General features: G+C 37.1%; 1 protein-coding gene across 2 annotated transcripts in view; it reads right to left on the bottom strand.

Annotated features, from left to right (window-relative positions):
* RBKS (ribokinase) overlaps positions 1-26,232 on the bottom strand; it is a 66,104-nt gene that overhangs the window by 16,765 nt on the left and 23,107 nt on the right. For both annotated transcript variants that reach the window (XM_048936026.1, XM_048936027.1), the window contains exons 3-7: positions 25,975-26,038; positions 23,157-23,219; positions 16,533-16,697; positions 11,472-11,563; positions 1,784-1,972 (exon numbers count right to left, since the gene is read on the bottom strand). In XM_048936026.1, the coding sequence (XP_048791983.1) occupies positions 1,784-1,972; positions 11,472-11,563; positions 16,533-16,697; positions 23,157-23,219; positions 25,975-26,038 (573 nt within the window). The remainder of the gene's footprint in view (positions 1-1,783; positions 1,973-11,471; positions 11,564-16,532; positions 16,698-23,156; positions 23,220-25,974; positions 26,039-26,232) is intronic.

Raw genomic sequence — 26,232 nt, forward strand, 5'->3', positions numbered from 1 at the left:
ACTGTGAAAATCCTCTGCTATAGGAAAGCCAATAACCTGTTGGCCACAAGGAGGCAGGGCAAGGATTCAGTAAACTCAAGTAATTGCTTTTATGTAAAAGAAAGAAAAAAGAAAAAAAAGAAAAAAAAAAAAGAGTGTTAAATTAGTTCAGTCAAGAAACTCTGAACTGCTAGGGAAGATAAAAAGCACTTTCCAGTCAGTGTGTGGTTTCAGGATTGCTGTTTTAGACCAACAGCAGCAAATATCTTAAGATATTAAACAATAGCTTATGTGGCAGCAATTTTCTGCTTCTTTTGAAGGAGCACATCACACATGTTTTTTCTTCATCACTTCTGTGTGATGTGCACTAGAAAAGAAGGCTCACATGCTGAGCTTTGATAGCAGGGGTGGATTTACCAAAAGAGAGCAAGAAGCCATACAGTCAAGTTCTCAACATTTTGTTCCAAAGCTAATAAATCCTGCTTCTTAGCAAGCATCGAGGCAGGCCTGGGAGCTCTATCTTTCATTCCAGCACTTCTAATTCTGGACTAAAAGTAGGCAGGTAGGCGTCTGTGTACCTTATCAGGTACCTTACACACAGTACAGTACAGGAACATTTCCTCTATTTAGAACTGTAGGGCATTCCAAAATGAACACTAACTCAAGTTCAAACTTCTAAATGACAAAAGGGGCAAAAGGCGACACAGTATTCATGTATTGAAAAGAATTAAATTTAAACTGAAACAAAACCTTCCGCAGTATTAACATATAACACTCCAGATCTATCAGCGATGTTCAGTTCCATATGTGACTGTACTGCAAGCTCTGCCACTGTGTGCTACTGAGCTAGGTAATTTCAGCCCCTGTGCCTCTGTTTTCTCATCTTTTAAACAGTTGCTTTTCTTCTTTGTGAAGCAGTATGAGGTCCACGGATAAAAAACATGCTAAGAGAACTAGTTATTATTAATGCAATTCAGATATGGAATGCACCAGATGGTAAAATCTCCAGGATTTTAATGAACTATTGTAACAGAACATATGTAATATGACGTTATTGTAAGAGGCATTTAAATGTATAGTTAGTACATACAACGTGACCTGCTCTGCTCTCTGTAACTCCACTGGAATTATTTTGGATTTATGTCAGATAATACTAGGAACACAAAATAGCCCCATATGTGCAATGTGGTAAGGTTTTCATAGCAATGCAATCTTAACTATTGCCTTTCCTGTTTTTAGTTTTTGCCTAATGGCAAAGAATAAGCTATTATTCATTAGCTAGCATCATAAAACAGTTAATTGTGAAGCAGCAAGAACTTTTCCCTCTTATTAACTATATTCTGTAAAGATTATGTCTTTGATACACCTTATGCTACATTTGGACAGCAACTCATGCTTGTGTCAAAAGAGCCAAACATTCAGTTTCAGGTTGTTAGGGCAGTAATACCTCCTTTTTCCCGCAGCACTGCAGTTCTGGACGTTATGGATAACACACGTGGGGAAGTGTGAACTGCAGCTCAGGCCACTGGCATGGCACATTATAGTCAGAGGCAGGTACTGACTTCAGTACAGGAAAACATGGAGATACTCTCATGCATAATAATTCTAGCATATCTACAATACAGACTATAAAACTGAAGTGAACTGACATTTAATATACGAGAGGCTGGAAGCAAGCTATCAATTTCACATCATAAATTAACCTTTGTACTCGTGCCCAAAGATTTGGCTGATTACTCATTGCCATCCCTTAGTGCTTAAGCAGTCTTTTCCAAAGCAAGACAGTTAAACCACAAAAACGTACCGTAGTGTCCACAGCCCTGACCTTCTCAGCAGGAACGTGCTTTGGAATGGGTTCTTCTACTGATATCATCATGCAGCCTTCTGCTCCAAGAGTAACAATTACGAGCTTACACCCTCTTTCTAACAGCATGCGTCCCACCTTTTCAGCATCTTCAAGGTTGCCAACTGGGATGCCCGTTAAAATTTCCGCCTGGAAAATAACCCACGCAAATGAAAATCATAATCTGATAGCATTCAATGTTGGACAGCAGTTGCTTTTGAAAACAGTACTTAATATCATTTTAGAAATGTGTCTTATGAGATGATCATGAAACCACTTCCTACGCTGATATTCAGCTATGTCATGCTCCTTGTTTGAAATCAGCATGTACTTCAGGCACAGAAGATTAGTAGAGAGCAGCCTAGGCAGAGACACAGGAAGCATGGGTTCTGTTCCAGCTTCTACAATTTGCCTCCCATGCAACCTTTACCAAAATCACATTTCTCCTGCATGCCCTGGTTTCTTCATTCTGAAACGGACACAATGACACAGTGTTGGTAAAAGCATTTTGCTGTCTAATGTGAAAATGCTACACGGCAGCTCAGTCACTACTCTTGGGGGATATTTATCACTATACAAGAAACCTTTTACAGTTCTCAGGGTTCAGCTAGTGAGAAATTTCTTCAAGGAAAAAAAAAACAAAAACACAAAAGTGCTCAACTAGGAAACTTGACCACTGCATTTACTTTAATGTGTATTTTTAGATAAGAATACCTAAAAGTCATCTGAAGCTCTCTTTGGGCAAAGGCCCATCACAAGATGATTATATATTTGAGTTATGGACATGTCCATAGTCCTCTGCCAGGGCTGAGACTCTTTTGTGTTGGCTCTGTACAAACAGAGATAAACTTCTCTTCTAACAGATGGCGACCCTAAGTCAACTTCTCCCAGTTGGCTCTTAAAATTAATCTCTTCTAGTTCCATGCACCTAAAAGCAAAATTCCCCAAAAATCTGAAGTGAAGACTTCAGAACTAAACATCCTTTTCTTCACTTCATACATTTTCCTGATGGCATCTCATTTGCCATGTACTTTTTTTGGCAAATGATCCGTGACAAGAGTCGGACAGGAAGAAAAGGAAAATACAGTATGTTTTAACTGAAACAGTCTAGCAAGCAGTATTCCTCCTGCCTACTAGAGTATGACTTATTTGTAGGTAAACTGGCACACTGTATACTGTTGTCTTTACTATATATTGTCTCGCTTGTCTGAGAAGAGGGAAGTCGTACTTTATCTTGAACTACAAGACTGCTGCTTCCTGAATAACGCAGTCTGAAGCAGTTTCAAATAACCATCTATTAACTGGACATAACTTTCATGGTCTTGGGGCTTGTTTTCAGTAGAAAACTTACTTTGGAACCTTTTCACCAGCTATGTGTCCTAACTTCTACCACATGGACAACTCAGCTTCCTGGGAAACAGCTGCTGAAATATTTCAAACTACCTTTCTCTGCATTACAGAAACTTGAAATCAGCACGCATATTTCTTGCCGAAACAGAATATACAACACAGTGGTTGAACAACTGCTCCAGAAGTACAGGCATGCTTGTCCTGCAGAGGGAGGCAGGGCAGACAGCTGGGGACAGGAACTACTACAGCCATCCCCAAGCAAGCCGCCCCCAGTTGTGACTCAGAGGCCTCACAGCTTGCCACTGTCATTTCCTGTGTTTCAGCCTGACCCAGAACAGAGAAGTCACCCTTAGGCTCCGAAGGGCCAGCATATGCCAACGCACTGCCTTAGGGTTTGTATTATCATGAACAGAGTACCTACTGGTTTTAATTTTGGAACTGACAGGATCTAGTCCTGCAGTCCCTACTGAGACAAACGCACAGATGTTTTCAGGAGCTGTTAATTTGATAACTACAAGGCAGGAGTCAGTGTGGCAAGACTCGGTGGGTATAACATGTACACACAATTTAAAACTTCTTTTTTTTTAAGCCACACTGATCCCAGACAAAAATAAAGTAAGGTTTAGATTATAAGGTAGCAAATAATTCTACTCAGTTTTTCTTTGGCAAGTCACCACACTGATGAAAATTTTCTTGCAGCAGAAACTATTCAGACAAATTAGATGTATTTAAGTTTTTTAAAGGGTATAAAAGTATTTTCAAATACGAGAATTTGTTTCAAAAATACCCAACCAAGTATTTTGAATACATTGTCATGCAAGGTTTGCAAGGAATCAGTACACCAATAATGGCTTTGGAGTGACTAGGGACATATAATAAATAGTATTAAAATACATATAGTCTATTCTGATAACCAAGAGACTGAATTGTCTGTGTCTCCTACTGAATTTGGAGATCTCAGGAGCAGGAACTGTGTGTTCCCATATTCATAATACTTAGCACAGGAACAAAAATGGATTACCAAAATGCACACACTACTCCTTGAATTAAACTGACTAAAGGAATTTATAACGTACTTCAATGATGTGCAGTAATCCCAAACGTTCAACATGTTGTAAAGTCTCAAGGAAGAAAATGGATGTGGTTATGGAAAAGAAACACTCCAACTTTGGCTTATTTACCTGGAGTTTACACTTCTTTAAGCTTATGAGAAAGATAAATATTTAAATATAATATTCTTCCTAGTGAGACATATATTGTGTAACGTACCCCTTTTTGTGATAGCTGTGCCCCAAGCCAACAGGATTTTTTGTCTGGGTTGTGAAAAGTTATCTGGGGACTGATAATGTGACAGGTTTTGCAGAAACCTTTCTTCTTGCCTTCATACTGCTTACACCAATAAACGCATTTATTTTGAACCAAAGTCTGTATAAAAGTAGATCTTCAGTTGCTTGCAACCATTATCATCTAACTCATCTATAGCAGGATTGTAAAACTAAAACACTCTGGAACAAGCTGGAAGAACCATAAAAGCAGCAGAAGCCAGATAGATTTTGTGCCAATAATTAGAGATTGCTGTAAATGTCAACTGATGTTAAATACTGTGGTTAGATTTTAAGTTCCTCTCTTCAGTAGAATCTTATTTAAAAAAAAAAGAAAAAAAAAAGCCAAACAAAACAAACTACAGTGCAACTGAAGGAAATAACTAATATTTAGGTAAAGGAAAAAATCAAATAACAATACTAAAAGTTCAGTGTGGACATTTGCCATAGTACTGTACAGAAGAGCAGCAAATAAATTTATTTTCCTGTGCTGGTCTCATGAAGCTCCTCACTTAGATGGCCTAACTAAAGCTAGAGGACATTCCACAAACCTGCTGTCAGAAAAATATATATATATATATATATATAAAATATATATATATATATATATATAATTAAACTACAGAGAATTTGCTATATTTTGTTTACAAAAGTAGAAGAAAAATTTATCTGAAGCTTTTAACTGATACAAAGGTTCTTGGCAATACTCCTCATTATTCTCTGTTAATTATTCTTGTCTCTTTAGACTGTGGAGTCTAGTTGCAGTACGCTGACACAAATCAGCACTGATACAGAAAAAAAATGGTCCTGCTTTGCTTTTCACTCCTGTCCACATGGCCCATTCTCTTGTGCAAGCACAGCTATTTGTGTGGCCAGGAAATAAGCTGGATTGAAAAGCAGATCTGTGCTAAAATTAAGCCCAAACTAAAATAAGATAAAGTGAAACAATTGACTCCTTTCAACATCAGTACTAGTTTGCACTGGCTAAAAGTGATAAAGAAACCATGATGTAGATTTTTGCCAAGTGTTTCTAGCAGTGGTGCGTGCAGGGCACTCCATGGCCTATGTAACCTCTTTCAGGGAAAAGTGCTGGATCCTCTTGCCTGGCATTTGTGAGACCAAATCTTCAGGACAATCTAGTCTTGAGATCCCTGGCAGAAGTAAGACACTGACATACTACACAAGCCCAGTGGGAAGCCAGCAAAACAGGTAGGGACCAGAGCATAGGACATACAAGCAGCGGCTGGGAGAAGCAGCTCTGTTCAGCCTCAAAAACCTAAGGCTAGGGAGAGATCTAATTGCTGGCTACAACGATTTAATGTGTGTATAATAGAGAAGAGAGAACCACTCTTCTTGGAGCTGCACAAGAATAGGGCTAGACTCAACTGGCACAAGCTGGAACATGGAAAATTCCAGCATTAGGAAAAACTTTTTCACTACCAAAGTGATGCAGCGCTCGAGCAGGTACCCAAAACAGGGCACAGGCTCCCCATCCTCAGAGATTCAAAACTTGAAAGGAGAAACCCTGAGTGATCTGACCAAAGCTAGCACTTCTTCACCAGGACTGAGATCTCCAGAGGCTTGTTCCTACTCAACAAATGGAAACTGATGAGATGACAAAAAATGTGAACTCTTCAGTGAGAAGTCCATCTTTTGCTTTAGTATCCACGAAGCACCTAACACAAGGCAGCTTTGCAAATGTTGCCAGGAACAGAAATCATCATAATAAGCAAACTACCAGGCTTAAGGCAAACTTATCTAAAATTACATACGACAATTTAAAATACTTTTAATGTTAAGTATTTATATACAGTAAGCCAGTTGGCTACAAACTTGGCTGTATCTGATTTCTAAGATTTCTTTGAGAATGACAGAAAAAGAACTTGATCTTGTTAATTCTAACACATGATGAGTCCCAAAGAAGTAGTGAGAGACAGTTTTGATATATATACAATTGCAAGATCAGGCCGTAAGCCAAGCTAATTCCAGTTGTTTCAAATTATAAAACTTTTATATACATACATGAAGAAATACTTATGCTAGAGTAATTAAAAACTGATTGAAATGAATTGGCTTGAAGCTATTCTCTCCTCTCCCAAAAGTAACATCTTTCATTTTAGACTAAATATGGGAAATTTCATAGTTTCCAGCAACAGATAAAATAGACAAAGTTGGAATTTAAATTTAAAATATACTGTGAATTTCCAGCAACTTCTATGTAAGAAGAAATAGTAGCTTTCCTTTACTTACAACAGGAAAGGCAAATTCCTGAGACTATCTCCATTATTAACCAGTCTATATTAATGAGCAAGATCTCAGATGTCCTGCTTTAGGACTTCAGATACAGTTGTATAAGCTTGATATTCTCTGAATCTTGTAAAAGCCATTGCTGTCTACTGATTTTGGACATACTAACAAGAATTTCCATTATTAATATTTCCTTCAAAAATGTTTCAAGCTCAACTAATGGACAATAGCTCAAAGGAAGCAAAATGATAGTATCTATTATTTTGTAATATTTTTATACATCTTGCAGCTTTCTTTAAGAAAATTAGCAATGAATTTATATTTAGATGTACTTTTTCTACCATCAAAACCCTTAAGTATGCTGTCAGCATTTAATTAAACATTTGCTGGGCCCTTCTTACTTAGATCAGGAGTCTGATATCCATTTTACATTAGGAAGAAAGCAGTTCCCAGTGTTGCATTAAAAATAGCCTGACATGCTAAATCATTTGCTGCAACCATTTAGGAGTTTTCCTTCTCCTGAAGGGCTCTTCAGTATTCTCTGAGCAGAGAAGCAGCTGTTCTTCAAAATGTTTAGGACCAAATTCAAATTGCTGACATGCAATATATTTTGGTTCCTAACCTGCAGGGCTCTGTAATTGCACGCACACACTAAATAAGAAAAACAACACATGAACTCTATTGACATTGTGGTTGTGCCTAGGGCCATACTACAGTAAGGAAAAAAAAATGGAAAGAAAAAAAAAAGGTAAGCATTCCAAAGAACTCTTCTTGTATAGGGTTGTTTCTTTTTCAACATTTATAGCAGACTGAGAAGAACAACCATTGGTTTTCACTTAGATGACATTGGATACATTTATTTTTCATTAGAAGAATTAAGGGAATGGAGAACTAGCACATTCCTGCACAAACCTCAGGGATTAGGCTGTGCTGCATCTGGGAATTAACAAACTAGTCTCAACAAGCTTGATCTTTCTGGGAAAAGATAAAACTGAACTACAGGCTAAGCAAAGAAAGAACTGATAACCTTGCAAGATTTGTTCTGAGTTTTTTTCTTCATGAACCACATAAAAAGAAAGCAATGTCAGACATTAAAAAAATATTATTGCAACAAGCAAGAGTGAAAAGAACAGCTTGTGAAGAGCCTTCTAGACAAACTAATGGTAGATAATTCACTGATAGTATAATTCTGTTTGCTTCCCTGTAGCACATAAATCCATAAGAACAAGCTGTGCTGTTATATCAGATACTGCATGTGATTTCATTAAATCCTAAAGCAGTTAATGAAGAATAGAGTACAAAGTGTGATGCATTTGATACTTACACATTTGGGACTCAAAACCCCAAGATTGTATAAAACTGTAGCTGACATTTTAAAATTTTTATTCTGTGACAAAGGTATCACAGATCAAAGCTGCTGACCAGTGTGGAAGTAAACAATAGAGATTTCTGACTCAGTAATAATTCAGCTAATCACAAGGACTATTCCCTTTTACTCATCTCTAGCAAAACAAACGCTCCACACCATCTGTGAAATGTCTTAGGCTCGATGGCTAGCTCTCTGCTCCACAGCTAGCACAGTTCTGTTACAAATATATTCACATGATATCCACAAAGTACAGGACTTAATAACATAAAGCTGTTTTTTGATGAAGAATAAAGATTAAAATATTCAGGTAAAATTATATGATAAATACCTGTAAATTTAAATTCATAAGAAAGCCAAACCAAGTAACAATTAAAATCAGTGAAAATTTAATCTTGTCTTAGTATATGTGTCTGTGTTAAAAAGAATGTTTTAGAACCAGCTGACCTGCATAGCTCTAAAGAGTTCATCTTTAAACCTGAGACAGTTTGTTGAGAGCTATTAAAGGGCTTACTAATGATAAGGCAGAAATAAAATACTAGTTTTCAAGTAGTACTTAAAAATGCTGAATAACAAAAGATCTGCAAAAGAGGTAAGCCTGGAACATAAATGGGGTTTTGGTTAGAAGAAAATTATTTGAGGCTCAGAAATACCAAAGAGAAGCAGCAATGGAGCTGGAACCAAACATCTCAACAAGGCAGATGTAAGCAGCATATTCAATAAATGTGGCCACAGAGGATTAAAAACAAAACAACCACCAAACCTATAAAATAAGAATGGACACAGTGGGTTAGAGCAAAGGTCCATCTCATTCAATTCCTTTTTTCTGGCTATGAGGGCTACCTGATACTGAGGGAAAGAAGAAAAGAAAGCTGTGAAACCTTTCCCCAGTATGTATTCTGGACCATCACAGTGGAAGGTAATTCCCAATTTAAGAAGTTAAAGGAAATGCAGATGGATGAACGGAGAAAACCATCATTATTTTTAAGATTAGCAGATTTAACTCATTGCTTTTAAATGGCATGTAGAGATGTGACCGGTAACCTTTATTTGGATATGTAAACATTTATTTCTATATTAAACTTCTCAAATGCATACATTACAGTGATCTGAAATCAAAGAAAGTAATGAAATAAACAGAAAACAGATGGCACATGAATATATAACAATTACTAAAAGAAAAAAAAGATCTTTCGATTTTGGGATATAAGAAAAACAAGTGCTTCATTGCTTCATTTTTCCTTTTTTCTCAGCAAAAAAAAGGAAAAATGGCAATAATTCATCCTTGAACATCAACTCAATAACAAAGCAGACATGGAGAGGATGAAGTAAAATATAATTGATTATTAAAAAGATGGTAACGTAATTCATTTCATTGCAAAATATGAGGAGGTTATTGCTAAAAGCAATTATTTATATGCAGTTCTGTGTTCTCAGAATATGCTGTAGGGGTCCCACAGCTCAATCTGTTCTCCCATGATATGGCTGGCAGGAACTTTCATAGGTCTATCATACCCATAAATTCAGAAGAGAGAAGCCTTTCAAACAGCATTGACTTCATTTACCTGACTGCATGAAGTGATCCCAGCCATCTTCAAATGGTAATCACTTTTTAAAAGAAAATAGCAGAAAAGAATGCAAACTGTACCCCCAGCTCCATGGGTGGGTACAAAGGTGGATGAGTGAGCAGGGATCTATTGTAATTATGCACCTGTATTTCTAGTTCTCCCAATAGAGTAATTTTCTTTTCTCCATGTGGTGGTAATAATAATACGCTCTGGCTCCAGCAAGTAAAACTCAAAGAATGTTTCTTTCAAGGCTGTCCTCTAGCAATAATAAAGGGAAAACTTTAACATGTGTGCTGCAAAGAGCAACGAGAGAAAAGTCAGGAACAGACAAGTAGTGAAAACCAAAGTTTTGTGTCTAACACATGGGGGATAAGTTTTCTCAAGGGGAAAAAAAAAAAGTTAGCGAGTGACATGATGAAAAAAAAGCAAACAGTGAATGACATGTATTAAATTGATGGGAGAATATGGATGTTCTCAGCCCAAAATGCATGCTGTAGCCCATTTAACCAGTCCAGGGGCATGGTTCAGGCATAAAAGAGTTTCCTGAAAGCATGAAGAAAACAGTATGGGTGTCCCAAATGAAAACAAGTACTTTGTCTTATCATTCTCACTGTCACATATAACTGAATGCTGATGGCTCTGATAACCACAAATTATACTGCCTCCAACTATACTGGAAGCTTTGCCTACCAGAATCTGGAGGGGCCACAGCATCTCCCACCTTGAAAGAAATGTTTGGCTCATTCCTGAGTACTGTGGTGTATCCGAAATGGAGACGTGTATTGGAACATTTCAGAATAAAATTCCAACGTCAGCTTGGATTAATTAGAACCTTGAATGCTTGAAGACTCATGAACTGAGGACTTCTGATAAAGTTTGTAAAAGGTCTTCACAGAAATTTCAAAAGAGGGTAACTGAGCCTTATTTTGGCAGACACAGTCATCAGACAAAAAAAATCATATAGAAAACAGGGCTATGCTTTTAGCCCTCCCCTCTCCTCTGTACCCATGGGTACCATGTTCGTTGCAGAAATCCTGTTTGCTGCAGATCACTATAACTATGATCAGGGCATGGTTTCTATCTGCTATGTTGCTTCTCACACATTCCTGTTTATATAAAGAGAGAGTGAAGAGAAGGAATACAGCGTGCTTTATATTAATAAATAAGAAATTAAAACCAAGGCTTCGTGAGATGCGCTTAATTTGTCTCTTGTGACAAAAATAATTTGCTTGGGGAGAAATAAAATGCTTGAATTAGAAAAGAGCGGGAAAGATGGAAAGAAAAAGAGAAAACGCACAGTTGAAGGGCCAGAGAAACAGACTCACTGCAAACAGATCTGACAGGAAGAGGCATATGAAGCTGCTATTTACCATCAAGTGCAGCATGCATGCATCACCTCCTGGCAAGCGAGTTTAAAACTGTCAGAACGCTACGGCTAGCGCATTGCTGCTAATCATATCAAGGGACCGCAGAACGAGGACAAGGATCTATTTTAATATTTACCACTCAGTACTAGCATCTTGGTGTCCTTTTATGGATTTGTTTTACTCATCTACTTGTAAGGGAGGCTGGATACAACTTTCCTGCTGGAAACAATTAATTTAATTCTGAATGTAATTGAAATGAATTCTAGAATATTCCTCTTTACTCATTAAGTCAGGGATTAAACCTGTTACCTCCAGAAATCCTATGGAGGAGGAACACAGCTTAGTTTTTCTGCTCCCCATGCTGCATTTCTGAGAACAGAATCCCCCTTAAGTTTTACTGGTGAAGACTCCTTCATATATGATCATTACCTCAGTTTCATTGCAGCAGAAGATGTCAGAATGGGTATAAAATTCTGGATCTAGGTCAGCAAGGGCAGGAGCAGGGTTAAACAAGGTTTTTACTGAAAAAAAAATGGAAAAAAGTCTAAACCTCTAGTATTTTAGATTAACACAACACCTGGAATATCATTGTGGTTAATACCTTCCAAGATTGCATTCACAGCCCCCAGTGTTTAGCATTAAATGCAAATGACTCTCATTTTCTATGTCTTCATTTTATAGAACTGCTAGAAGTTTTATTATATTAAAATTCCCATCTAATTAATGTTCAGTCACATAATAGGAACATGACAGACAAGTAACAGGAAAAAAAAGCAACAAATTATTAATTAAAAAAAAAAAAAACAGCACAGGAAAAGTCTTAAGCAAATACAAATTGTTTAACTGATGGTTCTTCTTAGAGGATTTTAACAGGTTTTACAAGAACCTATTTAGTTCTAGATTTTTTTCTATGTTGTTATCTGCATTCTATACATGAAGAGACAGGGATATAGACTAATGAAGGACGTGTCCAGACAGGGATTTAAATGTGGTTTTGAATGTGTTACCTAACTTGTTCAAACTGCCACACTGTAAAACTCTAGTGTAGACAGAGCACTGTATATTTTTAATATGTTATCTGGCAGAGCTAAAACCTTAGCTAAGGTATGGTAGAATATGTTAGTTAACCTAATCCGAAACTGTAGCCTAAGGCTCTGTGTAACAGTAGAAAAGGTTTGTCATGAGGACAGAGTGTAAGTGACTTCACTGGTAATACAGGAAGTCCTCAGAGTTAGTTTCTCATTTTGCCAATGTTATGTTGAATGCTGCTGTCTTTTAACTACATGGCCATCGCTTTTATATAAAGTGCACTCTCTTACTTGAGAAATATTGCAAGTGATCAAATCTTCCAATTTAGATGTCTGTATTTTCAGCCCTATATGTTTATTTAGACTCTAAGCTATAGTACACGGACACCCAGAACACTTCTGAATCCCACTTAGCTCCCTAAAGAGAAAGATCCTCAAAGCTTTCCGAAATCTCAGCTCCAAGAAGTTTAGAGGATACTCATTTTGATTAATACTTCAGAAAGTTGCCTGTGACTTTATCATGTCTATTTGTCTCGTTAAAAATAATCTTATTAAAAGCACAAAGGCATTTACTCAGAAGTCAGAAAATGTCAGAATTAGGATTTCCAGTAAAATCTTCATTTGGCTCCCTTACGTTATTACAATACAGTATGTATTATAATAAACTCTTTAATTATATGATCACATACCACTGAAAAACAGCATGTGAACACTTAATTAAAGACTGCAACCTAATATATATGCAGAAAAGAGACAAATTAAGCTTTCATAGGCAAACTTAACTCTTACACTTCCTATTTTCTGAATTGCCACCCTAATTAAGTTTTTTTTTATTTAAAAAAAAAATATTTAAGGTATACATTCATAAGCAAAACAAACAAACAAAAAACTCCAACAAACAGTACATACTGAAAAACAAACTCAGTCCTATAGTATTATAATGACATATACAATGGTCATGAACAGCACTAGAAGTGTTCCAGCTTGGGCTTTAAGTAATGCAGACTCATCATGAACAGGTTGGAATATGTTGGTATTATGTAGTTCACTCCCATGTTTAATATTTGCTGAGCACTGGGGAGATGGAAGAACCTTAAGATTGTCTTTCAGTCTGAAAAACAGGACTTGTGTTCCCCTTAGGAACACCAGGTTATTTTCTGCCCAATCTCTGCCTCTCCATTTGCCAAGATCCATTCTCCTAACATACTTTCCATTCTTAATAGTATGAATACAGAAGAGACAAAGCTGGGTTGGAATGGTGGGGGGGAAGCATAGATTTCAGACATGGGAAGCATAAAAGGAATTAATTTTTTGAGATGTCAGAGGAAGAAGGAAGAGAACTGAAAGGAGAACCTCTATTTCCTTGGCCTCCAAGAGATCAATATCAGTGTAAAAGAAGCTGCTTAGGATCAGAGTCAGGAATGACTCTGAAAGTCATGCTACCCAAGCAGACAACTCCCTGCATGGACAAACTCTTAGGGGAAGCTAGCTGTGAAGCTCTAAGCATTTTCTCAAGTCTGTGTTGAAGGTAGTTACCTTCCAAAAGCAGGTAACACAGTAAAAATTAGGCAGATTTCCATACTGTAAAGTCTTATCTTTAAATGAAATCTCCCTTGGTATCAAGTCTTTACTAAGTTTTGAGGTAGCCAGTCTACACCTTTTAAAGGCACGTAGACTGGATGGCAGTTTTCCATGGCCTAGTTTCTGAAGCCACTGTCTTGGCAGAATTCTACAAATAATTTAACCACGGATAAACAGCTTGTATGAAAAACTGCAACCCATGATTAAAAAGTTGAAGCACTTGATCTACTTGAAAGTGACATACAACCTTAATAGCTGAAGCTGCTTCCAGACCTGGTTAATGCCATTCTTCCCTACAGTGTTAACAGGCTGGAGTTATCTGTCTTTATATAGAGTTATCTGTCATTTATAGAGCTTGGCATTACAGGAGCCTGAAAACCGCTTTACAGGCTTTGGTGCACGATAATATTTTGCCCATAAATGAAGTGGTTCTCCTCTTGGAAGCAGCATGTGGCCATTACAACCTAAAATTTTCCAATCAGATTTCCACTGCAATTTATACCCACTTAGGTTATTCACAACCCCTCCCTTCCTTCCTTCTTGCCTTTCCTTCACCCTGAGATTGTCTTCAACAATCAGTGCTACAATTACAGGATGTCAGAACACGAGATGTCTCCCTCTCTAACAAATCTGTGTCATGTGCACTCAACAGAAGCAAAGGGGTTTTGCCTGAGCATCCATATTCTTTTTCCATCTTAATGGTTATTTCGTTTCAGTAAGAATGAAGAAAAACAGGCCAAAAAAAACAACCTTGAAGCTGTGGTTTGAGACATCTGGATATGCATCTGTTCAACAAAAATACTGCACATCCTAACACACATTACTGCATTATACATGAGCGTATAGGAGGCTAAAAAAAAAAAAAAGAAGATTGCATTAACAATTTAGAATTGGCTAAGGATGGATTTTTACAATGCTACAAACTCAGCTGTTTATTTAAATTTGACTGCATCACGACACGTGAACATGTGTAGCCAGTTGCTTTATAGCAGAAGCAACCCAAACTCTGCTGACACAAGACCTGCACAATGACAGCAGACTGACAGCACAGAACTAGTGCTGGCCCACAGTTACCACAATCTCTCCTCAATATGTTGTGTTCTCTGCAGTTGCTAAATGCCTGCATGCCTGTTGTGTGTATCAGGTTTGGATTTTCTGACATGGGCTGGTATCCTGCCATAAGGAAGTGACAAAAAAATAAAGCAACTTTACTAGAACTATGTGCAGACTTAGAAGAAGACAAAATAAGTCATTGATATTGGTTCATGAATCAATTATATTCCATTAGCCACTAGATTAACAATGTTATCAATTTTCATAAAAATTTAAAACTAAAACATAGCAAGTTCTGTTGCCCCCTCCTTATGCAGACTGTAAGCATTCCAGGTGCTAGTTACTCAGTTAAGTGAAGTTTAAATTTTTTTTTTAATTTGCATTTCAAATAGAAGCCAAAAAAATTCTTCTGTGTGCACAGAGTATAGTTCGTACAGTTTAGGACGATTACCAATATTACTACCAAAGAAAATCTCTCTCGGGCTTGCATGTAACGTAGCCACTTGAATCAGCACAAAATATGTGAAAAGGATGCATGAAGTTCTCCTACATCTGAAGAAGAACTTCTCCAAAAGAGTGGTCAGGTGCTGGAGTGCCCAGGGAGGTGGTGGAGTCACTTGTGGTGGTGTTCAGGAAATGTTTAGATGTTGTACTAAGGGACATAGCTTAATGGAAAATATTGGTGATAGGTGGATGGTTGGACTGGTTGGTCTTGGAGGTCTTTTCCAACCTTGGTGATTCTATGGTTCTGACTCTATGATGCCTTCACTAGTGCATGAACAACAGAAATGACAACAGCTGCACAGCAGTGCTCAGTGCTGCAGGGGGACTGAGGAGCAAAGAAGCCCAAGGTGCTATGATCTACTGGAGCAAGTCTGGACCCAGCTGCAGGGATCCAGTTAGTTCTGATCCCAGTTCCTTCTGCGACCAGCTGCACAGCTGACCATTTGAGCTGATCCCTCATAGTCTATCCACAGTCTTGATAAATGAGAACAACATAAGTTAATGCCATATAGATGCTTCACTTGCATAATTATTTACTTAGCGTTGTACAAATACTGTGGTAATTGTGCTTGAGTAACTGAAGGAATTACAGACATTTAAAGAACAAAAGCATCATGTTGGTAGTGAAACCCCATCTTGTTCAAGCAAAATGCCAGCTTTTATCCAGGTATATTCTACACTGAAGGAACAAGGGCCTACGTTTAAAAGAACAGCACAGTAACAATTACTAATAATTCCACAGACCATAGACCATGACTGTCTACCCAACGGCAGCATGCCAACTCACACTCTAAGAATCTTTGTTAAAAAGAAAAAGCTCTTTTTTTAAAATTTTAAAATTAGGGATATTAACTTCCATGCAGAAAAACCACAGTCATACTTACTGCTTTGCTACAAGAACAAGGGCATAAGTCTGTTTTTGAGGTTATTTCATTCACTTTGTTGTGTGCAGAACTCAACTGACTTGCATTCTTTATGCTTGTTCTGCACTGGCACAAGACCAGAGTCAGGCCCACAGTTCCTGACCTAATGACATTACAGCGTCTTTAGTCACAGCATGAAAATCAGAGAAAAAGCAGTACCAGCCATATATGGGATTAGAAGGGTAGAGACATCATGATTTGCCATTCAAGTTAAATGTAGCAAAATTTTAAAACTGAATTCGGTTTTCACTAGCGTAGCATGAATTTGTTGGTCATTGTTTCAGTTCTAAATAATACTGGTATGACAGAAAAGACCACATGATCTTCACTTTGAAAGCACAATAAAGAACAGTTTTCATGCAACGTGAGCGAAGGACACAGAAAGGCTTATGCTAAATTACCTCCACTAGCACGTGCCATTTTCAGCGCTTCAAGAGAAACAGCAGGGGTTATTTCTAGCTGGCAGACAACCACTTTGGCTTTACAGATGATATCAGAAGCTCTCTTCAGGTCTTCAGAATTTAAAAGCAGATTGGCTCCTGGAACTATGACAATAACATTCTGTCCTAAAGAGAAGATATAATATTTTTTGCGTTAACTTTTTGCAATAAAGTATGTAAAACAGTCCTTTGCTTTTCTACAATACCTTTTAGATGATGATTTCAGTTTTCTTTCAAAAAGCCCCAGAAACAATTTAATACTTGTGGCATTTTCAAATATCCAATTATATCAGAAGATAATCAAAACAATTGAAGGATTAACAAATACAATACAATGCAACAAATGCAATATATATTTCTTCAGGAAAGTCATGAATGAACTTTCCCCACTCTTATTTCAGTGTTTCTAATGAACCGTAAAGAAGCACTATACTAGTCACAGTGAAGATATGGAACATACACCAAGACTGATATGTGTCTTTTCCTAAAGTACTGCAATAGTATTTGAAGACAAAAGCATCATGATCAATCTTCCCATGAGCAGGTAACAGGATATTTCACAAAGCAATGAAAATTATGTGTGTCCTTAATTTCAGAAATGCAGACTTTCTCTGTCTACTTGTTAGAGCCCCTAAACAATATGAAAACCAGAATCAGCATGTTACAAAAAAACAGAGATAATGCTTGTGGCTGAAGAAACCCTTACCAGAAGTAAGTAAGAAAAGTGGATAACAGACTTTTCTGAACTTGAAGCTGGCGGGTTGAATGCTGTAAGCAAAGCTTTACACACAGCAGTATCTCAAAGCACTCTAAGCTCCTTTTCAGTCTTGTAGTTTGTTTTACAGTTAGGTGAAGAGGTTCATTTACGTAGGTTCCAAATGGGTTTTTGTTTTTCTCCAGACGTGCAAGTTGCCCTCTTTTATTGCAGTTTCTTTGTTTCTTTTTTAATCTCTGTTACAACACCTAGAGACCTTCAGGCATGGGTGCCTTCAAATTAAAATTTATTATTAATCACTCAGGTATTAAATTCAATAAGTCAGTTGTTCCTTGATTTACAGGCTCAGCCCGCCCCCGCCGAAGGTTCCTTTAAGGACTGCCAATCATTAAAGGATACCAATTCTGTGATGAACTGAATTACTCTGTAAATAAATATTTATGTTTTTAAGTACATTATTTTTCTTGAATAAGACTTCAAAGTCCTTTGAATAAGAAACGTGCAAAGCTCGTCTCCCTAAATGTGCTCTGAAAAGAAAGCAGGACAATGGAAAGAATAATATAATGATCTCAGAGGGAGGGGCCCAAGCTTTCCAAAGCAATTCTGCTGTCAATGGTTTGGTACAGAACAGCTGCATTTGAAAAGCAAAACCTCAGCATTTAAAGCCAACGCCCTGCTTTTCAACAGACAATGATGGGCATCTCCGATTAAAAAACAGAAAGAAAAAAATCTTCTGCAACAAGCAAATGCTATCAAAGATATCTGAAACCTGCAAAGGAGACTTTCAAAGGCAAAAAGCAACTATTTTGCCAAGCATATATGCTGAAAGTTTATGTAATAAAGCAGTAAATAGAATAAACCACAACGAATTGGTAGAACAAAATATATTTCATTTCTGCCTTGACTCCATGCTACATAGAATCTGAGGCTCTATCTACATGTCTTGCTGCATTATCTTGCTAAACTATTTAGCTGTACTGACATGTATATTATTATTAGTCTTTAGAGCTAATGGCCCAAGGCGATAAGGAAGGCTGTTTGCTTAAACTTATATGTGCAAATTCAAGATAGACCATGCTGCATTGGATTACATTCAGAAGCTTTTCTTTGTAACAACAAAAGGCCAGAGACTCAAAGTCTGCTTTAAAGCAAGCAAACCATACCTGCCAGAGAAATAAAGTACCTACTGCGCTGTAACAGACTTGACTGGCTTAAACTCAAGCTGTAAATAAAAAGCCACATTCTGTTCTTAGCTATGCATACCACACTGACTGTGAATGACAACAGTCACCAGAAATTTATACCAGTGTGCATGAAAGCAGAATCTCGACCCGTGTATTAACAACTAATACCAGAATTCTGTATTACCAGCACCCATCTTGTTGGAAGCAACTATTTCTTGCCAGGGAAATCAGATGGGAAATCAGCACCAGGGACAACAGAGTTAAAGACAGATGGTAAACAGGGGACGGATTCATCTTGTCCAACATTAACAAATTTCAAGTTTTCCAAAACATTCTACATTCTAGAGAATTCTAAGAAAACTAATTTCTAAGGATTAGTTTTCTAGGTTCCTTCAACAAGAAGGTAAGTATTTTCAGATGTTTTTCAGTCTTCCGTTTCTTAGATAGCCTTTTGAGGTGAACATAAACTATCTGAAAAATGTCTGTGTTCAACTGTAGATGAAGCTTTAAAACATTCACATAACTTAGAAACAACTCCAGTGAGGTGAAAATGTTGCCCATACTAAGAATGACAAAAAGATATTCACTGTGTTAAAGTTAATTCTAAAATATTAGTGCATAAACTAAAACTGCATAGTTTTTTTGTAGGGAGCATCTATAGAATTGTAAGTTTTGCAGATGTCAGCTAAAATAAAGGCCACATTCACAGCTCTTGAAAACTAGAATAGCTAAATAAAGCTGATAAACTTACGGAAGCTTACACCAGATGGGGATTGAGTCCAATCAATACTTTAAACAGCACATGTATGTATATGTAAATACTGTTCTTGGCTGGCCTTCTAACCCTGCTGCTGTTCCTTCTTAGAAGGCTAGATAACTCCAACTATATTTTTCTTCCAAGTATCCTTTTATACATGCCACCAGATGAGAACTCTCAGTGGAAAGCAGTAAACACCACAGTGCAATAATCCTCACTTTACTGTTAATACAGGATGAAGAGGCTAAAAGTCATCAGTAGTGCTTAGAACTCATTCAAGATCTCAAAGAATACAGTTTAAACAATAGGTACAGAACTTCTGAATATTAGTTAATTGGGAAAAAAGAACATGTTTGTGACCAGAAAATAATGTTACAAGGAAAATATTTGCTGCTAAATCACACAATTCATGACTACAAGGGCATGTTTTGGGTGTGTCATAGTACAATAATTTCTGTGGAGTAACTTGGTAGAAGCACTGAACAGTTTTCTATGTAGAACATTCAACTTTATGATGAATGTCAATACATAGAAATTCGATAAAAATTCAGTGACATTTATTTACAATCCTGAAGGTTCAAAATAAAATTTTCTCTTTGGAAAGTACAATTCAGTCAAGTTGGCATATGTATTCTAAGTTTGCTGTGTTTATTGAGCCCAATTGAAACGTATATTTTGAATGTTTTTATACAACCAGTGCTTCAGTATTGAAAGTCCATTTACTTACAAATATTGCATATTCACTGTTGATGAATGATTAATATCCTCATCAAGTCAGCGTAAAGCCTATCTCAAGTGAGGGTTATCTCACAGTATTCTCTATAGGTGAATTTAGTTTCAGCTTGCAATAATCAAGAGCACTTAAATCATGACCTGACAATCTCTGTTGTCCCCTCAAGTGAATATTTGCCATGAATATGAAAGTTGTCAGGTTGGTTCAAGCTACTAGTCCAGTCAGAGCAGCTTAATGGCAGCACCAAGTCAGTACCAGATATGGACAAAGCTGCAATAAGCTTTAGACATAATTAAGTAAAAGAAATTATTCATAAAGAGTTTTTTTCCTTCTCTACATGTATACATAAAGGTCCAGTACATCTCATAATTTCATGGAGTTCTTACGACTCAGTAAAACACCATTAGCAGAAGGTGTGGTTAAGTGATAGCTAGTGGAAAGAAAGCAAGCTGAAAGAAGAAGCTGCAGTTCAGTGGTACAACGCACCTCAAAGAAAACACGTTAAGAAAACTGGCTTGAGGTACCAATTTTTCTCCTTGAGAGTAGAAGTACAGATTAGAAGTACACAGAGTCCCAGAGTTGAAGATTGTGTTTGATCTAAACCTATCTGAAAAGGAAGTCATATAAAAGAAGGAACTTGACAGGAACACCAGGTTCCAGAAAAAAAGTGCTGTACAGATTTTTGAGACCAGCCCAGAGTGAATCTTTTACAGCATCTCTGGGTTGTACATTATCCAACACTACCATAAACTTGTTAAACATCTCCCCGCCATTTTGAATTAAAGCAGGATTTAACCTTTCTTTCACTGAAATGACACTGTATTGTCTCCAAATATAATGCATTTTTGAGAATATAAAATGCACTTGATAATTTTCCATTTTTTAATTATTTTGCCAATTAAAATAATGGTTGAGTTACATCTGTGTAACTCAGCAAAAATCTTCCCAGAAATTCAGCAGCAGTGCTGGACAGACAGACACAAGTAATACAAGGGAATCTCTACTTCAGAACCTCCTCTGATTCTGGTTTCATTGGTTTTCTTTTCCTCCATCATAGTATGCTCCCTCTATTTGAGAATCTCTCCCACTTCCTCCTGTGATATTACACTGTTGATTGCAGTTGGTATTTTCTGTGTCACTACTTTGTAAAGAACTGGTAAGATGCAGGTGAGGCACACAAAAATACAGCAATTAAAACATCATGATTTAAAGCAGTATCTATGTTTTCTATTTGCTTCTCATTATCTTAACACAAACCAAGGCCCCCTGTCCCCCCTACACACCACCAAATGCTTCCCTTTTACATATAATTTGAGCTTGCAGAAACTGTTTCACATGGGTCTGCACTGACTGCTGTGATGTCTCAGCTACGCCAGCTCAACTGCTGTGGTAAAGCATGCATGTGTAGACAAGCCCTTTAAAAAGTGCGGTAAAACCTGTTTAGGTCAAATCAGCCAGGTTTCTACAAGAAAAGAAGAAGTGTCTCTTGCAACAGCAAGCACATAAGTGCTGCTATTTTATTACAATTTACTCAATTCAGGCGCCAGATGGTTTTAGACAGAAGCAACAACCAGAACTATTACCAATTCTGTGCATCTGTTTGCTTTACAGCACAGTTTTGACCAGGTTTGTAACTAGATTTTAAATTAAATCTGAGGCCAGTGGTAACTTAATTTAGGATTTTTTGTAGTTTCTGAAAGAAACAAACTACATCACATTATGCATTATTCTGTTCACTGTGAGAACCACAACACTATCAGAGATCATTCACACTAACACTTAAGGTTAACCATGTGACACTGAACAATCAGTTTCCCTTTCCTAATGCTTGTACAGGTTTTAAATCCACAAGGTGCTTTTGTTTCTTATCCTTCAGAAATTAATTTCTACTTTTTCCGATCTCAGCCATGGTTACCTTAGCTGGCCATGCATATTTAAGAAATACTTAGATTGCTTCTTATGCAGTCATTCTGGATAACAGACCTAGAGCCAGTTATGCACAAAGCTGTGAGGCCTGGGAATATGCCCTACTGGATTCTCACTGTCTCACCCATTTACAGTGCTTGCAGTAGTGACTGCATGCAGCAAAAGAAAGAATGCTTAAGATCTGTGACAATTTACCTGCTAATCCAAATCAAGAGAAGGCAGGTATCCAGTTTATTCAGTGTATTAGAGCTACCTTATTCTTGAATTAGAGCTGTCATGCATTTGATTAATCTTTCTTAGGCAAAATTAAACTCACATCTCCAACAAGTTTGCTTAATTTTCCTGAATGTTCCTGTGTAGACTTGCCTTTAGTCCCCATTCCTTCCCAGGTTTGCTCCTGGAGCGAATAGCCACGTTTCCTTCACCCTCTTGAGCTGTAGCCCAGTGTACCATCAAGCTACATAGGAACTTGTTAAGTTGATGTGTCAGCTAAGCTGCAGTACCTGTTCAAGTGAAGGCTATTAGTGCACCAAAAGTGAATTAATTCAGTCACACTTCATCTGTTATGTTTGCATAAACATTATTTATCCTGTGCTCTAAAGTTTTATCTAGACTCAAGTGCTTTTCCTAAGAGTTCTCAGTCACAGTTTGCTTGAAGAAAAAATAAAGTTTTCAGAAGATAGTTTAGCAGACTTGAAGAGGAATATGAAAACATAACCCTTCTCTCCTTCTTCCCCTGCAAAATGAGAGCAAAGGAAAACTAACACAGGGAAAAACAGATTTGCTATTTAATCGTGTATTCAACACTGCAGATGCAGCCTGGGATCAAGAATTGCAGTAATATTACAAGAATAGCGTAAATATTTCTACTAATACTAAGGACAATTATATTTTCTGATTCAGAGCATAATGATTCATTCAGTGTACTCAGGAGGCAAACTTCTCTCACGGCAGAAGTGCTAAGCAAGTCATAGAGGAAAAGGAAAGCTTTAACCTCATTCTGATGCACTTTCTCCTGTGAACAATGTGAAACTGGATAGATCAGCTGGCTGGTTGAATTATGGCCATCGCATTGCAAGTATAGGAGTCTGATTCTGATGCTGTTAGGCATCTCATTCTACAAATTTGCAATAATGTATGAATAAGACCATGAAAAAGATGAAAGATGTAAAAAACTAATTCCACAGTTAAAAGTGACAAGTCAAAGATGGTATTTTTTGAGGCAGTAGAGACATAATGAAGAAGACAACTCTGAGTAGAAATAATGTACCTTCACTGTTGACAATTATTGAAGCAGTTCCAGTAACAGCATCTGCAGTCTGACCTACAAATGCTAAGAAAGGGAAAAGTTACAGCATGCATTAGTTCAATACATCACTTTCAACCAATAGCATGTGATTCAGTTTAATTGAATTAAATCTAAAACGAACTCATAACCTCCAGCAATTTAAAAATGCTAATTACTCTTTCATGTGCAACAATGCCAGAGAAGCTAACAAAAACAAAAAGTGTTAATTTACACCCACAAAACAGAAATGTGAGTCCAACATTCTTTAATTTGGCTACATCCCGGCTTTAAAGAAAGCATGTTATTTATACAGCTTTCTCAGGCACTCTCTACTCCTACATGGAAGTATTTATTTTATCCAGTAGAACAATAGTCAAGGCTGGAGAAACCAAAGATATTAAAATAACACAGCATTTAATTCCCCATACATTTGCATTTTCAAGAGAAACATTTAACACGTAATATGAAGGCAGCGTGAGGCTATATGTTTCCTCTTGGCATTATTATTCAGATATCTAGAAGTTAAGCTGGCAGCACTGTCTGTTATAAAGATTGTTCAATATTTACTACTGTAAGAGCAGGTTTTCAGACGTCAGATAATTTGTCAAATATTAACCAGTGAGCCAAAAGTTTCCATGATAATGGATTATGTTAGGTAAAACCCAACACCTAACATCTGGTTGTGGATGCCCCATTCCTGGAGGTGTTCAAGGCCAGGTTGGATGGGGCTCTGGGCAGCCCAGTCTACTATTAAATAATGAGGTTGGTGGCCTTGCCTCCTTGGTGGCAGGAGGTTGGAGATTCATGATCCTTGAGGTCTCTTCCAATCCTGCTCATTCTGTGATTCTGTGAACACTATAGTAAAACACCTGTCAAAGAAGTTCATTTTCTTTCCCTAAAAAGTGTATGCATGAAAAATACACTATTGTATTTGAGGTAAATTCTGGTGACCTTTTGTTTAAGAAGCTCCGTTGTTTTAACATTTTAGAACATGGACCTGAGGCTGCTCAAGGGCTGGATTCTTTCTCAAGCGGTGCTCTTTCTGGAAAATTTAAATACCTGTTCAAATTTGAACAAGGCTGAAAAAAACCCCATAACATCATGCTTATGCAGATCTGCTAAAGTACTGGAATTACTTGCCTTGAGGGTTCCCTTATCTAGCTCAGTTACATGGGTCAGAGCAGAACTTTTCTCGCAATTATAGTTTCTTTTACCATGAGCTAGGTTTGCACATTAGAATTAAAAAGCAAAGACCTTGTGTCTTCTGTGCTCCTTGTGCAGAAAGTATGCTGCATGAGGAAGCAGTTAACTGGTCAGTTCAAATGCAGAAGAGCTAGCATTGGAGGGAGAGAGCAACACATCAGTAAAGATCTAAATGGTCTGAGCAGTACTGGTAGCTGGTTGGTTGTGCAGACAGAAAGAGTGGGGAAGTTAGGAAACAGACTGGAACTGAAAAGAAAAAGGGTAAGGTGGTATATTAAGAAGTAGAAGAGCGTTAAAAAAAAAAGTCATATGACAAGGATCTAAGATATGAAGTGGACAGAAGCAGAGTTACAGCAAGGGTCCAGTAGCCATTATCCTTACGTATATAATTACAGGGATGGGCTAGATGTGGATTAAACTGGGATGAAAAGCAAGTCATGGGACTGACATACGATAGTCCTGTGTGAAAACGTCTGTGTACGCTGAATCATCCTTGCCTCCAAATCTTGGAATGCAAGCTGGGATCCAAGACTCAATCATTTAAATCAGAAAAGAAGAGATGTAAGGTTGGCTGTGGAATATACATTTTGATTAAGTGCTATGCATTATAATAGGGTATTTTTACATGATCAAAGACTTTATTCATAAGGTAGGCTTGCTTTGGATTGATTTATAAGTAACAGACATTGGTTTTATGGTATCTTTGCCTGGCTGCTTGTGTAAGTTGGAAGATAAGCAAAGAATAAACTTCTGTATATATTTGTGAAATATTTAGATACTATACTGATAAGCATAATAAAGGAGCCCACAAAATACTAATAATTCTCCCTTTAAAGTGAGACTTGAATAATGCAATAAATGAAACTTGATGCTGCGTATTAAACAGAATAAACAGAATACTGAATTGCCACTTAGTGACTTTATCTGTCCACTCTGTCCACACTGAAAGAGACAAGGGGCTTTAAACAAACTGTGATCATGTAGTTAAGCAGCACACAGTAATACATTTACACAAGAGAGACAATTAAAGTTCCAAAGGTGCAAAGATAATAGTATATTGTGAATGCTTAACTCTCCCTTTTCCTGAAAGTCTTTCACTGTTGATTTTTGTGTACAGATGTATTAATAAACAGCGGCCCATTTTAAAGAAATGAAATGCACTGAGTTGACAAATGCATTTCTATTTTTTTTCCTTCTCTCCCAACATGAAATAGAGAAAGGATAATCAAACTGGATTTTTCAGTTTCTCATCAGGCGTTATCGCTATCAATGCCAGCCTAAACATATGCATAACAGTAAGTTATCTTCAAGTGACTTTTACTGATGCAATCATCTGAGACTTAGAGGTAATAACATTACATTTTATTTTTAGTGGTACAGCTGACATCAGAAGTCCACCCATAATCATTCATTCCTCCCATTTGTGTCAAAACAATTATTTGGCGTTCTGAATGGTAAGACATACCCAATAAGGCAATTAAATTGGAAAAAAACAACAACAACAAAAAAAAAAAACAAACAAAAAAACACACACATTTGCTATTAATTTTTAAAGCTTAGAAATAATTCAAAAGGCTTCTTTAAAGTAAAAGCTTACCTGTAGAAACACCGTTCTTCTTCAAATTTGCAACATAATCATTGCCAAAGGAATCTTTCCCAACCTGTACAAAACAAAAAAAAGATTGGCTATCACATAGGCAGCAGAATGCTCTAATGCAATTTGAATAGAATATTTTCTATTTTGCAGCACTTCGTCTTATTTTTGGAATAGCATCCTGCAGATCTGTCCTTCTCTATTACACCCCTCCTCTACCCATGTCTCTGTTTTCAAGTTTCATTCTCATACAACCACTGT

This window comes from Lagopus muta, chromosome 2 (genome assembly GCF_023343835.1).
Source record: "Lagopus muta isolate bLagMut1 chromosome 2, bLagMut1 primary, whole genome shotgun sequence".
NCBI classification, from domain to species: Eukaryota; Metazoa; Chordata; class Aves; order Galliformes; family Phasianidae; genus Lagopus; species Lagopus muta.